The sequence below is a fragment of the Nyctereutes procyonoides genome, unplaced genomic scaffold, assembly GCF_905146905.1.
Source record: "Nyctereutes procyonoides isolate TBG_1078 unplaced genomic scaffold, NYPRO_anot_genome, whole genome shotgun sequence".
NCBI classification, from domain to species: domain Eukaryota; kingdom Metazoa; phylum Chordata; class Mammalia; order Carnivora; family Canidae; genus Nyctereutes; species Nyctereutes procyonoides.
In genome coordinates this window covers 7,835,636-7,850,992 of record NW_026575146.1, presented here as the reverse complement: position 1 = coordinate 7,850,992, position 15,357 = coordinate 7,835,636, and the positions used below count along the sequence as shown (strand labels likewise).

The following is a 15,357-nucleotide window of genomic DNA, read 5'->3' as shown; positions in this document are numbered from 1 at the left end:
TCGATTCATCTAGGTTATATGACTTGCCTCCAAACCCAAATTGCTCATACAACCTCACATCAGCTATTTCCAGGTCATGATGGGGTAGGAAGAGTGGGGTCAGTGGAAATAGGTTGGCTAATAAAAAGTAACCATTCGACATTTACAGATGGAGTAATAGATTATAAGATACCTAGAAAAACAGAGGGCACTGGTATCACAGGAACTATCTAGTATCCAGAAGTTAGTAAGAGACAAAAAAAAAAAATAAAGAGAGATCTCTTTGGCATCATAGCCAAGACCCCCTACACACTGCAGTGGTTCCATACCCACCAGCCCCAAGACTGGGAGCTGAGCAAACCACGGGGAGACCTCTAGTATTGAACACAGGAGCTAGTGAACCAAAGCTCTATTTCCTAGTTAAATTTTCATTTTGCTGGCTCATCCCTATCCCTCATAGGGATTAGGGATACCATTTACCACACAGAAGCTATGAGCTATTGGTAAAATAAAAAAAGTATGTAGAAGAGCCCAAAAAAACTGCCTGGGACCTAATGGGTACTCAAAACCGACAAACAGTGAGTTGACAGTTATTTAGAGGAGGAACTTTTAAAATATTTCTATATATACTTGACCTTACAGTTTATGCATATCTTTAATTCATTTTCTACAGATTTCAACCTTAAAATCAACACAGAAACACACCATGCACAACTGTGTGGAGATGTCAAACATAGGCAAAGACACAAAACTGACAAGTCCAGTCCCTGGACTGACAAGTCTTCTTCCCCTGAAAACAAGTTAGTGCATTGAGAATAAGCACAAAAGTTACACTTTAGAAAAGAGTTAAGTGAGCAATTCAATTAATATACTATGCATACACTAACTTAAAAAACAAACACAGTGGGCATCTATCTAGGTAGCCTAGTTGGTTAAGCATCTGCCTTTAGCTCAGGTCATGATCCCAGGGTCCTAAAATCAAATTCCCCATCAGCTCCTTGCTCAGCAGGAACTCTACTTCTCCCTCCTCCTTGTCCTCTCTCTTCAGACTCACTCTCTCTCCAATAAATAAAATCTTTAAAAAATAAAAAACAGAGTAGGACACTTGGGTAGCTCAATCCGGTTATACCTCCAACTCTTGTGGGACTGAGCTCCACATTGGCTCCGTGCTGGGGGTGGGGCCTGAATGGGATTCTCTCTCTGGCTCCTTCTGCCCCTCTCCCGCCTCATGCTCACTCATGCTTGCTCTCAAAAAAATAAATAAAAATATAAATACAGTAATAGCAAATATTATTTAGAAGCAAGAATCAGTATCTTATGCTTCAATTGAATTGTTCCTGCTTATTATGGCCTAAAATAATCTTACAAGAATAGTCCTACATCGATTTTTAGGTTTTAAAAGTGGCAACCTTCTTTAAAATTTAGCTTAGTTACAATCTTAAATACAGTTATTTGCTCTGATTTGCTTTGATCAGACTGAAGAAAATACATCAGTGTCTTTCTCAACTTCTAATCCAAAACCCAAGTAAGCCAGCTGATCAGCTCATAGCAAAGGAATCATAAGCTTTGAGAATTTTTTCTTCTTCATGACCATAAAAAGCAACAAAGGGTGACAATTCTCTTTACTCTTATTTGCCAGAGGAAGAATTTGCAATTCCATTCAAGAAGGCTCTATTTTGACCTTCCCCTGATCTTCGTTCAAGTTCACATACAGTTACAATACCTCCAGTATTCACTGCAGGAGCTGGAAAGGGTTTGAGGAACACAATAATTGACAGCATTTAACTCCACAGTAGTCCAATTGTCTTTGGCTCCAGAAAATTCGGTTAAAGGAAAGTATGAAGGCATAACGTGGTTTCTGCTAGGATGTTTAGCTCTACGTGCAGTTAAATGCCATAGAAATAGAGTCTATAAACATTTCTTAGACTCACTACAGACTGAAGATAATCTCAATCTGATACAATTATCTGGATTATCTGAACAATGGAATTAATTCAAACTATCTTCAACCCCCCCAATTCTAATGATCCTGATTATTGCCTAAACTTTCTACTTCTCTCTCCTCCCCCCACCAAAATATATTCGCAAATCTAGACATCACTTAATAAAGATATGAAAACATGAAATATTTCATCTCAGGATAATCTGAGGCATTTCCCAAATAACATACAATTAAAAGCTGGGACATATTCCACATTTTCCCATTTTAACCAGAGGAATCTCTCTACATGTGATGTGATTAATTTAAAAATTAGATATACAAAAAAAATGCAATCATTTTTGATATGAATGAAATGAAAACTCATCTTTCCCATGCCCCCACCAAAAAGCACAAATTTCCCTAATGTTTTATAATTATTGTCTCGGATTAGAAACTAAGTGGCAGTCCCCGCCTACATGCTAACAGATGTAGATTTGGATCCCAATTATTGGCTTCACATTGCCAATCACAATAAATGCAGAAGTCAAACCTAGAATTCAATATTCTCCACAGCAGAGCCACAAGCTACCTCTCCAGATTCCTCACTTTTCCAGCTTCATTCTCTTCTCTAGCCCAGCATTTTTCAATTGCATTTGGTTAAAGATGCCAGATATTAAAGATTCTGCAAAGTTCTGCAGTTAAGAAAGAGTAGGTAGCCCAATTTTTCCCAGACTGTTTTTCACTCAGCATTTCTCCCAATGTGACAAGGTTCCCTCTTGCTTTGTTTTATCACTTTTAAATATTTATTATTATCTTACTATTTTTCAATTTTCTTGCCTCCTCTCACGCATCTCCATTCTTCAACAATTCACCATAAGTTCCATCTCTTCTGCCTTAGTTGGGGATGCTATGACAAGTTACCATAGCTTAGACAACAAACATGTATTTCTCACAGTTCTGGAGGCTGGGAGTCCATGATGAAGGTGTGGGCCAAGCTGGGTCCTAGTGAGAGCTCTCTTCCAGGTTTGCAGAGGGCTGTCTTCCCATTTTATCCTCACATGGTTAGTAGAAAGCAAGCTGGCTGTCATCCCTTCTTATAAGGTAACTAACCATATAATGAGGGCTCTATCTTCATGACCTATCACCTCCCAAAGGCCCCATTTCCTAATACCATCACATCGGGTATTAAAGTTTCAGCATATGGATTTTAGGGACACTCCATCCATAGTATCCACTATGCCACCTTCCTTGGTACCTTAATATGTCTCTTTCTCTTGCCTTCAGGGCCTGTCATGTTCATGATTCCTTGTCCAACATTCAGCTACAGTTCATGGCAAAATATGGTTTTCAATGAGCTTAAGTCCATGTGGGCACTGTGGTCAACATGTAACTACAAGAAACCCACCTGGTCCCCTGCAGGGCTTAACACTGGCAGCCAAGAAACACCCCCAGTTCACCTAAAAGGAATTCTGAATTTCCTTTTCTTCCTATATATTTACTGTCTATCATCACTTGCCTATATACTCTTTAAATAATTTCTAGTCTGAGATCATGCAGTTAAGGGGGAAAAAAACATCCATTTATCACATCTTTGGTTTTTCTGGTCACTAACCTAGAGCCTCAACTGTCTTTCTGGTGTTGTGAGTTCAGGCGAATATGGCGGGTCTGCTACTTCTAGTCCAGCCCTCCTAATTTGCCTAAGACTAAAGCACCCTGGGTAAGCAGGAAACCAAGCACCATTGGGGCTACTTGAGAAACTTTCTCTGACAAATGTAATACTTTAAACCATGACCTAGTTCCCTGAATACTTAAGCATTCTTTGCATTCCTCCCTGTCCCGGAGGACTGTTTATCAGGCATGGTTCCAGAAGTGACTTGAAATCTCTTTCTAGATAACATTGTTGGTCCTCTTCAATCACCACAGACTCAGCATATACGACAAAAATCTTTTGAGCATTCAAAAGACCTTACTATGTCTTTAATTAGTATCAAGAGAATAACCAACCTTCGTTTTAATCAAAACAAAACAACTTTCTATATTGTAAACAAAAGATAAATCTAAAACTACCATTAAATTGGGTTTAAAGTTAACTTAAACTCTTGAAAGTTTTACAAAGAAAAACATCAGATCTAAAACCAAACCAACTGGGGTTTTTCCCCCATTACTGTCAACTACTTTTTGTTTAAATTTTATACACTAACTTTTGTCAGGATTGGAGAAAAGATGGTAATGATCAAGACTGATTCAGTAAACATTAGTGTGACATTTTCCACTACTTTTCAATAACTTTCTTCATATAAAACAGGGCCAAAGAACAAAAATTTCCATTTAAATATTTAGATTAACACTACAGGAGTCAGAAGCTCATGTCTAAGTGTTGAATCACAAAACTATACACCTGAAACTAATATTACACTGTATTTCACTTCACTGGAATTTAAATAAAAACTTAAAAAAAACTCATGTCTAAATATTGGTTAAACATGTCATTTCTCAAATAATTAAGGAAAATTCATCATAGAGAGACTGGCTAATTCTTAGCAAGGTCCTACAGATGATAAGCCTATCTCCAACCCTTCCTCCCTTCTACTGCAGTGTCTATCATATAAATTCAAAGTCGACAGACCACATCTAAGGTTGAACTTTGCACAGCCTGTGATTTGTTATGGGTATGGAGTAAGACTGTTTTACATAAATATCCAAATGAAGGATAACTTCAAACCAAAGTTTCCTAAGAGGCATTCGGCTAACTTAGTGAAAACTTATATCACTCAGCACTGAAAATGTAAACAAAGATTAGACACCGTAAAATCCATCAACAATCTTGTTTTATGCACTACAACAACATGTATTGAGTAAGGAAGACTATCAAGGGTATAATGAAAGGGGAGGAGGGCGGGGGGTGGGGGTGAATGGGTGACGGGCACTGAGGGGGGCACTTGATGGGATGAGCACTGGGTGTTATTCTGTATGTTGGTAAATTGAACACCAATAAAAAATAAATTTATTATTTAAAAAAAGAGGGTATAACGAAACAAGCTCCCCCAATCACGCTTTCTGGTCTCATTCCCCCCACTCTCCCAGATGATCCACTCATGTAGCAACTGCATCTTTGCTGTGTTATTCATGAGCAGCCTTCACCAGCTCTCTGCTGCCTGTGAAGCTCTCCCGATGCCCGGCTGCAACCCCATGGATCATGCTCTTCCCACCCCTCCCTTACAAACATGCAGCTCCTTCATCTTCTGGCACTTTCTGGACTCCCAACCAATGGCCTCATGTGCCTGCCACACCTTTCAAAATGTCCTTTTCCTTTCCCAGAAGCTACCTGGACAATTCAACTGGACAATTCACTGAGAAGACAGGTACCAAGCAATGGTGATTCTTCTATGGTCTCTCCAGTGTGTCTGAATCGTCGTTATTGAATATTTCCTAGAGGGACCCTATCACCTCACCTAGATTGAGGCACTCGGGGATAATGCTGCGTGTTCCTGTCTCTTCATCTCTCAAAGCATCTAGACCAATGCCTTTCACATGGTAAGTGGTTATGGAACACGTGGCTATTTCTTTTTAATGATTTTATTTATTTATTTGAGAGATCCAGGGGACAGGGCAGAGGGAGGGGGAGAAGCATACTCCTTGCTGAGCAGGGACCCCAATGTGGGGCTCGATCCAGAACCCCAGGATCATGACCTGAGCAGAAGGCAGATGCTACCAAGTGAGCCACCCAGGTGCCCCTGGAATACTGGACCAATTTTAATGCATGTTATTACATATCAAGAAAAATTAAGTCTAGAAGATAACATCTGCTTCCCACTTACTTTTTTCTATTTAGGGGTGTTTCAACTTATCAGAGCCATGGCAGGCCAAGTGTCTCGGTGTCTCAAGTGGATGGGGCCCCCAAATGTGGGGCACAATCAGGTGGAAGCCGGTGGCATGGGCTTCCTCCAGGGCAGAACAAAGGAGACAGACGTTTATTGAACACACTGCCAGAGAGCGGTGGGCAGGGCAGCAGAGGAGCGTCTGTCTGCCAGGAGGCAGCAGGTGGGGGCCGTTTTTTAAGCAGGATGGTGAGGAGGTATAGGGACATACAAAACTTTCCCTTTTTTGGTAACTGTAGTCCATGGGTCAGCTGGGGCTCATGGATATTTTGAGGTGGGTCACCCGATGGGCCCGTCTGGATTCAGCTGTGGGCCCTTTTGCCTTGAACAAGTTTCCACTGCTCAAGCCGGCTGCCTCAAAGAGGCCTCTATAGGTAACACCTAAGATGTCAAATATAAAAGTATTTTAAACTCCAGGCTTGCTATTACAACTGACTACATTTTAGCCACTCCCTTAATGCATTTAATTTACTCTACAAATAAGCACAGTAGGGAATTTGTTTAAAGTGAGAGAAAAAAAAAACAATAGCAGGTTTATGCCTAGTGCGGAAACTTAAATTTTATTTTTTTTTTATTTTTTTGGAAACTTAAATTTTAAACAGGAGGTGCTATTTAATCGATACTACTGGAAACAACAGGTAACCGGTGTGGAAAATGAAATTTGGATCTCTCCCTCCAGATATAAAACAATTCGTTTCTAGCAGATTCAGGAGCTAAATATGTGGAAAGAAAAGCTTGTGACTTGTTCAGTCCTCAGTTCTTGGAGCTCACTCTGTGTATCCCCATTTCCTGGTACAGTGCCTGTAGTACAGAAGCTAATAGAATGTTTATGCAATCAAGACTAACTAGTAAATATAGGATGGGCAAAGCCAGAACCCTACTCTGATCTGCAACCACTTGGTTAGGTTTTAAGATTTCTTCAAGGATTTTTGGACCAGCCAAATACCATTCACTGAGCTCTCAGCTACTCCCTACTTACCAGCACAGTGGAAGCTGTAAATTGATAAATGAGGGAAGGTTTAAGAGGCATCAGGTGGAAATGAAAATGAACACTGACAAGCAGCTCCTTCTTGCTCAGAAAAGATAATCACATTGAATTCAACATCTATTTTTCCTGAATAGCACATTCCATTTAGAAAAGCCTCTACTCTCAGCACACTTGTTTTCAATGCAGTAGAATAAAGGGATGAAATTATGTAGGAGAAATATTTCCCTTTGTTTTTTCTTGAAAATGTGTGGTGGGAGTCCTACTCTCCCAACATCATCTCAAACTCTCCCTCCCATACAGGATCCAACCTTGGTCAACCTATGCTGTCACGTTGGCCTGAAACACATCTCCCTGGCCCTCTATTGACTCCTACATCCTGTACCCCTTCCTCAAGGCAATGATAGCCACACCAGGCACATCAGAATACCTGATGAGCAGTAAGTCCATTGCCTGGGATTCTGATTCAATGCACCTAGGATGGGGTCTTTGAAAAGCTCCCAGGTGATTCAACTGTACAGTCAGATTTGCAACGTCTGCACATAACAAAAGATCAGCCAATGTGGGCAGCGCGGGTGGCTCAGCGGTTTAGCGCCGCCTTCAGCCCAGGGTGTGATCCCAGAGTCCCAGGATGGAGTCTCAGGATCAAGTCCCACATCAGGGTCCCTGCATGGAGCCTGCATGAAGCCTGCTTTTCCCTCTGCCTGTGTCTTTGCCTCTGTGTGTGTGTCTCTCATGAATAAATAAATAAAAATCTAAAAAAAAAAAAAAAAATCAGCCAATGAGTTGCAATCATCTCCCCTTCTTAAATTTTGGCTTATCTATTTTACAAATCAAACATAAAATTGGTATTTTGCTAAAATGGGGAGTAAAGCTGGGCAGAATGAAACCACAGGGTTCCCTCCTTTTTTTTTTTTTTTTTTTTTTGGTTCCCTCCTTTTTTAAAAGATCACAGACAAGCTGCATGGAAGACAGAAACCTTTAAACTTACATGAATGCTTGTCTTAAGAGAAGCCTAACATGGTCTGGGAAAGATCTTTTAGTTTCTGTGCTTTGGAGCATCTACTTTTTTTTCTGGGAAAGGACATTTATTCCAGTTAACAGAGGCAGGCTGTAGTTTGTCATGAGAAGAAGAACAGAACCCAAGGGAAGGCCTTCAGCCTATTGTTTCCCAGGAGTGGAATTCTGCTGCCCCCAGTCCCAGGCCCAGGTTCCAAAATTTCATGGATCAGAAGTAGGAAGAAATTTCTGGCAACTGGATGATTTTAGACTGCTCCCAGAGGAAAAATTTAAAAATTGTTTGCTAAAGAAGTAGGTCCCTGTCCAAGCAAATAAAATTAAGACCATTTATGAATTTGGGAAGGAATGAGTAAATACGAGTAGTACCTGAGCCACCTTTTTACTCAAGCTCGCTTCTTTACCAGCCAGCGGGGTGAATGCTTGGGGGATGAGGAGGTAATAGGAGGTTTTTACTTTTACCATACTCTACAAATCAAAGTTCTCAACCATTAACATTTTTTTATAAAAATAAAATATTAAGGGCACCCCGCTGGCTCAGTCCAGAGAAGGTATGACTCTTGATCTTGGGGTTGTAAGTTTGAGTCCCACGGTGGGCATAGATTTTACTTAATAAAAAAAATAAAAATAAACACTAAATAAATCCTGTTATGCCCGACATGGGACTCGATCCCGGGTCTCCAGAATAAGGCCCTGGGCTGAAGGCGGCGCTAAACCGCTGAGCCACCCAGGCTGCCCTGTAATGCTTTTAAATAAAAATTATTACAAGAAGGACTTTTGATCTTATGAAGACTTTGTGATTCAAGAAAGTCAGATTATATGTTTAAATAAATTATTCAAGATAAGAAATATGAAGGTATGTATCACTGAAATTATTATAGATTAACATCTTCACCTTAATCCTTTTATTAGATGTACAAAACAAGTACAAAACAAGAGGATGATCATACAAAACCCTACCCTTAGAATCTCTAATAAGGTGCTAATTTGCAAGAAAATTATCTAAAATCTAAACGGGGGATCCCTGGGTGGCGCAGCGGTTTGGCGCCTGCCTTTGGCCAAGGGCGCGATCCTGGAGACCCGGGATCGAATCCCATATCGGGCTCCCGGTGCATGGAGCCTGCTTCTCCCTCTGCCTGTGTCTCTGCCTCTCTCTCTCTCTCTCTCTGTGACTATCATAAATAAATAAAAAATAAAAAATAGTTTAAAAAAAATAAAATCTAAACGGGCAAGTCCATTATAATTAGATTTTGAAAATTTTAAAGAAGTTTACATTTATAATATACAGTGCCGGGATCTCTGGGTGGCGCAGCGGTTTGGCGCCTGCCTTTGGCCCAGGGCGCGATCCTGGAGACCCGGGATCGAATCCCACATCGGGCTCCCGGTGCATGGAGCCTGCTTCTCCCTCTGCCTGTGTCTCTGCACCTCTCTCTCTCTCTCTCTCTGTGTGTGACTATCATAAATAAAAATTAAAAATAAATAAAAAAGAAAAATTTTTAAAAAATATACAGTGCCTCTCTCTTCCAAACACAGCTTTTTTTTCATATTTTTCCATTATTTGAAAATGAAACATTCTATATTATAATTTTTTTCAGGTTATAAGAGAACAAAGAATTGTGTTCAAGGATATTCAGTTTGGCTTTTTTCATGAGATAAAAGTACTGATATCTTTTTCTCACTGCTATATATTCTAGTTTCTCACTTCATGAATGGACTATAGCATATAGAAGTATAGAGGACTAGGATAAGCACCATGTAGCTTGATTTTCCTTTCAGTGGTATTCTATAAGACTGAATGTGTTAAAGCTGATAGAGAAAAAGAAATAATTTCATAATGCCTTTTTAAAGCAAAACATGTTATTTCTGTGTTTTGTTTTGTTTTTAAGATTTTATTTAAGAGAGAGAGAGAAAGCATGAGCAGGGAGAGGGGCAGAGGGAGAAGGAGATTCCCCGTTGAGCAGGGAACCCTATGTGCAGCTCCATCCCAGGACCCTGAGATCATGACCTGAGCCAAAGGCAGACACTTAACCAACCAAGCCACCAAGTATCCCTGTTTTATTAATTATCCTATAAAATACCAAATTAGAATAATCTTTATTCTAATTGCTTTCAAGTGATCAAAGCAGACATTAGCAGACCTAAAGTAGATTCAAAAGGATGCATATTTGAGGCCTCTTCATTATAGAAGTATTTCAAATGGAAATCTTCACGGATTTCACACATCCACTAACCTACGGGGATAACCTATAACGGATTAAAGGGGTGGCACTGCAATCTATGTCTCCTAAATGATCATTCTCCTACCACATCTCCAATTTTTGGACTGTGTTCTACTCACAAAGCAGCACCTCTTGTAATCTGGGGGAAAGCCACAGGAACACAGGTAGACACACACACACACACACACACACACACCACTGTTAACAAATATTTAATTCTCTCGTAATCGTCCTAAATTCTGGCCCTTTTATTATAAAACCGGTGACATAATCACACTAAGGTCATTGTCGTTCTCCATTCCATTCTGTAAACAGAAGACATGTGGGACAAAGTATCCTATCTCAGCCTGGGAAGAAATATGAAATGCAGCTGGCCAGTTCAGTTGTCTGTTTTAGTGCATAAAGAGCAAACATATCCTTAAATCTACCTATCAGATGATTTCTATTTGTGTACAGCTTTATGTTTTGGTGATTCACAGAACCATAGGGAGGGCGCCAAGGTGGCTCAGTCAGCTAAGTGTCTGCCTTTGGCTCAGGTCATGATCCCAGGGCTGGAATCGAGCCCCTTCTTGGGCTCCCTGATCAGTGGGGAGTCTGCTTCTCCCTCCCTCTCTGCTTACAGCTCCCCCTGCTTTTGCGCATGCTTTCTCTCTCTGGCAAACAAATAAAATCTTTTAAAAATCTAAAAATTTTAATGGAACCATAGCCAGAAGGACATAGAATAATAGTCCCCATGGGCCTCATGGTTGCAACTGACCACTGCTCCATTTTCAGCTCTGAAGTCACTGACTGAGCAGAAAATACAACAGAAATAATTCACAGAATTATGATTGTCCAGACTGAACTTACAACTTGGCTCAAGAAATCAAGATTTGCCAGAGACTGTAAGTAAATTTGTTCCACCCTATATTGCTATATTGACATCTGAGTGAAAATATTCTTTCAAACTTTTAAAAACAGGTGATTGGGGAACAGGAGCCTCTATTTGCTACTTGCATTTAGGTAGTCTATATTTCCACCCCTGCAGTGGCCAAAATGGCCCAGTCTCAAAATTAAACCTAGCAAATAACTGATCACACCATCACCCCCCAGAATTTACACATATAAGACTGTAAAAGATTGACTGTAAGATAAGACTCCTTCCATTCTATTGAAATACACCAGATAAGACTCCTTCCATTTTACTGAAATACACCAAGGATAGGATCTCAGGGTTGCTCAGTGGTTTAGCACCTGCCTCCAGCCCAGGGAGTGATCCTGGAGTCCCAGGATCGAGTCCTGCATCAGGCTCCCAGCATGGAACCTGCTTCTCCCTCTGCCTGTGTCTCTGCCTTTCTCTCTCTCTCTCTATGTCTATCATGAATAAATAGATAAAATCTTAAATAAATAAATAAATAAATAAATAAATAAATAAATAAATAAATGAAAAGAAATACACCAGATAAACCCAAGACATGTACCTCAGTGTGCCTGAATGTTAGGCTTCAGTAATCAAGGTTTTTTACACTCCATCTGATCTGATAGAAATGATATTCAATTAGTGTAATGTCTTTTGAGGGCTGAGTACTTAGTAAATGACAGATAACTACAATTTACCAAAAAAAAAAGTAAACTGGATTACTAAATAGGCAGCAGGCAACTGATATAAATACTAGTTAGATAGGGGGAAAAAAATCTGTTAATAGCCTTTAGTTAATGATCAGCACTCTACCAGGAAAGGGGAGGTTGTATTAGTCTAAACCTCCAAATGTCCACACATCCAATCAAGATAGCTCAAGATGCGATTCATATCTAATTCAAAGGTTGTCTTTTCTTTTTTTCTTTAATTTGAGAAAGAGAGCGTGAGAGAGAGAGCACAAGCAGAGCAGACGGGAGAGTTAGACAGAGAAACATACTCCCTGCTGGCCCAACAGGGGCTGGATCCCAGGATGACAACCTGAGGGATCATGACCTGAGCCTAAGGGAGATGCTTAACCAACTGAGCCACCCAGGTACCTAATTCAGGACTAATTTAATGTATGAAGTGGCCTCACTTGAGCCACTTGCATTTATAATATTTTGTCTATTTGAGATTAAAGACAATTCGAAATTGCAATGCTAACAAGCCACTTTATTTCTGGAAAAGTAGAAACCAAAGACCCTAAATCAGCATTTTTTGCCAAAATATTTCCTCAGTCTATTAATAACAGGGCCGATTTGGTTTAGGCACTATCTGATACATGACACAGAGCACAATAAGGACACAGTCAAAGGTTAAATTGTAGAAAAAGGAGATGGCCCAAGGTATTTCCAACTTGACAACATCCAATCAAAACCAGAGAGTTAATATTATCCTCCATGCCCAGGAGCATGACACACATGGGGGAACACTTGGGGAAACGCATGGGGGGGGGGGGGTCCATGCTCTTGTGGAGCATCCAGAACCAGATGAACACTTACCCCACAAATGTAGAAACTGCTAGGATGGGTCAGGGGTACTACAGGAGCCTGGATAGGCAGATGGGATTACTCAGGGGTCAGCAACTGAAGTTTCACAGGGCCAAGAGGGGAGGCAAGAGCTATGTGCTGAGTCATTCTTAATTAGGGAGTTCTTTTCAAAAGGACTTTTGAAAACCTGTGTAATAAATTTTGCTAGTTGAAATGAAAAACGACACCATTTTCCAAGGATACATGTAAGTGTATTGATTTGTCTCCAAATTGATAACTGGGCAGCGTGCCAGAGAGTTCAATGATAGTCTAGATGTTATTTAAGTAGGTTTTTTTTTTTTCAAGGAGGTTGCTTGGCTGCTTCAAGATGGTGACTAGGAAAGAGGGAGGGTGAGGTTATGGCAGAAGGACAAAAAGAACGGAAGGAATATTTTTAAATGAACAAACTCAAGTTTCCAGGAAAGGGATCAAGTATCCTATTTCAGCATGAACTGTTAAGAAGACCTGAAAGTAGTAAAAACCAAGGGAAAAAAAAAAATGTCTCCAATTGCAAGCTTTTAGCAATTACACGTTAAAACTACGTTCACTACCAGATCCTAAATACTGGTTATGTGGCCATTTTGGCAGTAGTTGGCATCAAAAGGTGATGTACAGTAGGTATTAAAATGTGACTTAGACCTCAACGGGCTAGCACCTTATTTATGCCCAAAGCTTTGGCATGTCTTAGAAAATTAGATATTCCAGCAGTTTTTACTTGGTAGTAGCTATAGCTCTAGGGACCATGGGTTTTACAAGTAGTTATAAATTAAAGACTAGAAGTAATCTAATTAAGAGCCGTCTCTCCGCCCAAACTAGACTAGGACAGCTAAAAGAGGTCACGGCAATGAGGTCACAGTTCTGTGAAATTCACCTAGATTGTAAGGGGGGGGGGGAGGGGTGTTTTTCACACTGTAAACATCTACAAGTCCTCCCATTTTGTATCCTCGGATACAACACAGGTTGTAAACCCGTGTAAAAAATAAAATAAATAAAAATAAATAAATAAACCCGTGTAAAACATGGGTCTTTAAAAAAAAAACAAAACATAAATATGTAAGTCATCCACCATCTCCCCAACCCATGTAAAACAGATTTTTTTTTTTTTTTTAATATATGAGCATAAGTCCTCCACCATCTTCCTATCAGGATATCGCAAAACAGGTTAGGCGACGCCTTGCTAACGAACACACTTGCTGGAAAATAGATCTAAAATACAACGATCCACACAAGTCACAGTCTTGGCGGCTGTAGTTGGCCCAGAGGAAATATTTCAGCTCTGAAGACAGAAGACTATAAAATACACAGTTTCTGGAGGTTCAGCACTGCGTCCCGAGGCAGGGGGCAGGAAGGCTGGCGGACGCCTCCGGCCGCATCCCCGGGGAGCTCGCGGCGACTCCCCGGAGGGCTCATCCACGGGAGCCCCCGGGCCGCGAACGCAGCGAAGGGGAGGACCCTGCCTCGCCTGCGAAACCTGTCACCCCTTCAGGAAGGGCAGCGCCTGCCCAGGTTTTCTTTGGCTCCGAGCGAGCTGCACCGCAGGCTTTCTCCGCACCAGGAAGGCGGTGTCGGCGCGGGCCGCCGCAGCACTGGGTACCAAACCCGGTGGCCCCGGGCACCGCCGCTGCCAGGACCGCACGCGGCGGGGCACCCACGGGGCTGGCTCGCCACGCGGCGCCGCGGGTCCCGGCCCCACAGCTGACTTTCCGCCTCCGGGAGAAAGAGGGGCGGGGAGGGGCGGGGGGGGGCGCGCGGGACCCTCGGCGGGCGGGTCCCTAACCCCCCCCCCCCGCCCGGATTCCCCCGCGCAGCCCGCGAGTCTCGGGCTGGGTCGCCCCCACCGGAAGAGCGCGGAGAAAGGCTGGGCGAGCGGGGGGCGGGGGGCGGGTTTTATTACTGCGGATGGCGCAGTCGCGTCCCCCGGAGACCCGCGACAAAGATGCAAGCCCGCCGCGCCCGCCGCCGCTCCGGTCCCGCCCCGGCGCGTGAGACCCTGGAAAGCTGGACACAGGGGTACGTGCTCCCGAGTTGGCAGATGGGCTGGGCGCGCCGGGAAGTTCCCGCCGGCTGACACCGCGGGGGCTCACGCCGCCCCCCGCCCAACCCCCGTCCCCGGGGCAGGTGGCCCGGCGCGCCCGTACCTTGGTGGCGGGGTCCGCGGCGGCGATGGCGGGGTCCCCCGGCTCGCCGGGAGCCGCCTCCGCCGCAAGGCCGCCGCCGCCGCCGCCGCCGGGCTGGGGCTCGGCCGGCGTGGTGCTCCCCGCCTCCGGCTGCTCGGGGCTGCGCTGCTCCGTGGAGCTCCCGGCACCCATGGCTCCCCGGCGGTTCTCCCGCGCCCAGGCGCCCGGCTGCGGCTGCGGCTGCGGCTGCGGCTTCCCGCGGGTCCAGGGACGCGGAGAGGAGCAGAAGCCGCGCGCCCGCGAGGTCCCGGGAGCGCCTTCCTCTCCCGCCGTCCTCCTCCGAACGCGCCCAGACTGCGAATGAACGAGACGCGCTCGCGGCAAACTCCTTAAAAGAAAAAAAAAAAAAAAAAAAAGCCACCTCTTTGCCTCCTCCTCCTCCTCCCCCTTGTTTTTCCCTCGCTTCATCACATGAGCGCAGCCCCAGACACGCCTTGCAGCAGCATCTATCTCCCCCCGGGCCGTGGGACCAGAGGCGCGCCCGAGCCCCAGCCGGGGTCCCGGCGGGCCCTCCCGGTCCCCGCACGGCGACACCAGCCGGGGGGACGCCCAGGCTTGCGGAGGGGAAGGGGAGGCCGGAAGGCCCCCAGGGGAGATTGGATTTGCGGAGGTTTGTTAGATGATTGATAACCCAAGGCAGAGCTGCTGCGGCAGCGCACTTTCCAGTCGCCCCGAGGCGGACCCCAAGCCCCCGCGGCTCTCCTTGGGGCCGTGG

General features: G+C 43.6%; 1 protein-coding gene across 1 annotated transcript in view; it reads right to left on the bottom strand.

Moving 5' to 3' along the window:
• AKAP12 (A-kinase anchoring protein 12) overlaps positions 1-14,926 on the bottom strand; it is a 96,560-nt gene extending 81,634 nt beyond the window's left edge. Inside the window, exon 1 of the mRNA XM_055311079.1 lies at positions 14,604-14,926. Coding sequence (XP_055167054.1) covers positions 14,604-14,774 — 171 coding nt within the window. The 5' untranslated portion in view covers positions 14,775-14,926. The remainder of the gene's footprint in view (positions 1-14,603) is intronic.
• Positions 14,927-15,357: the final 431 nt, after the last annotated feature.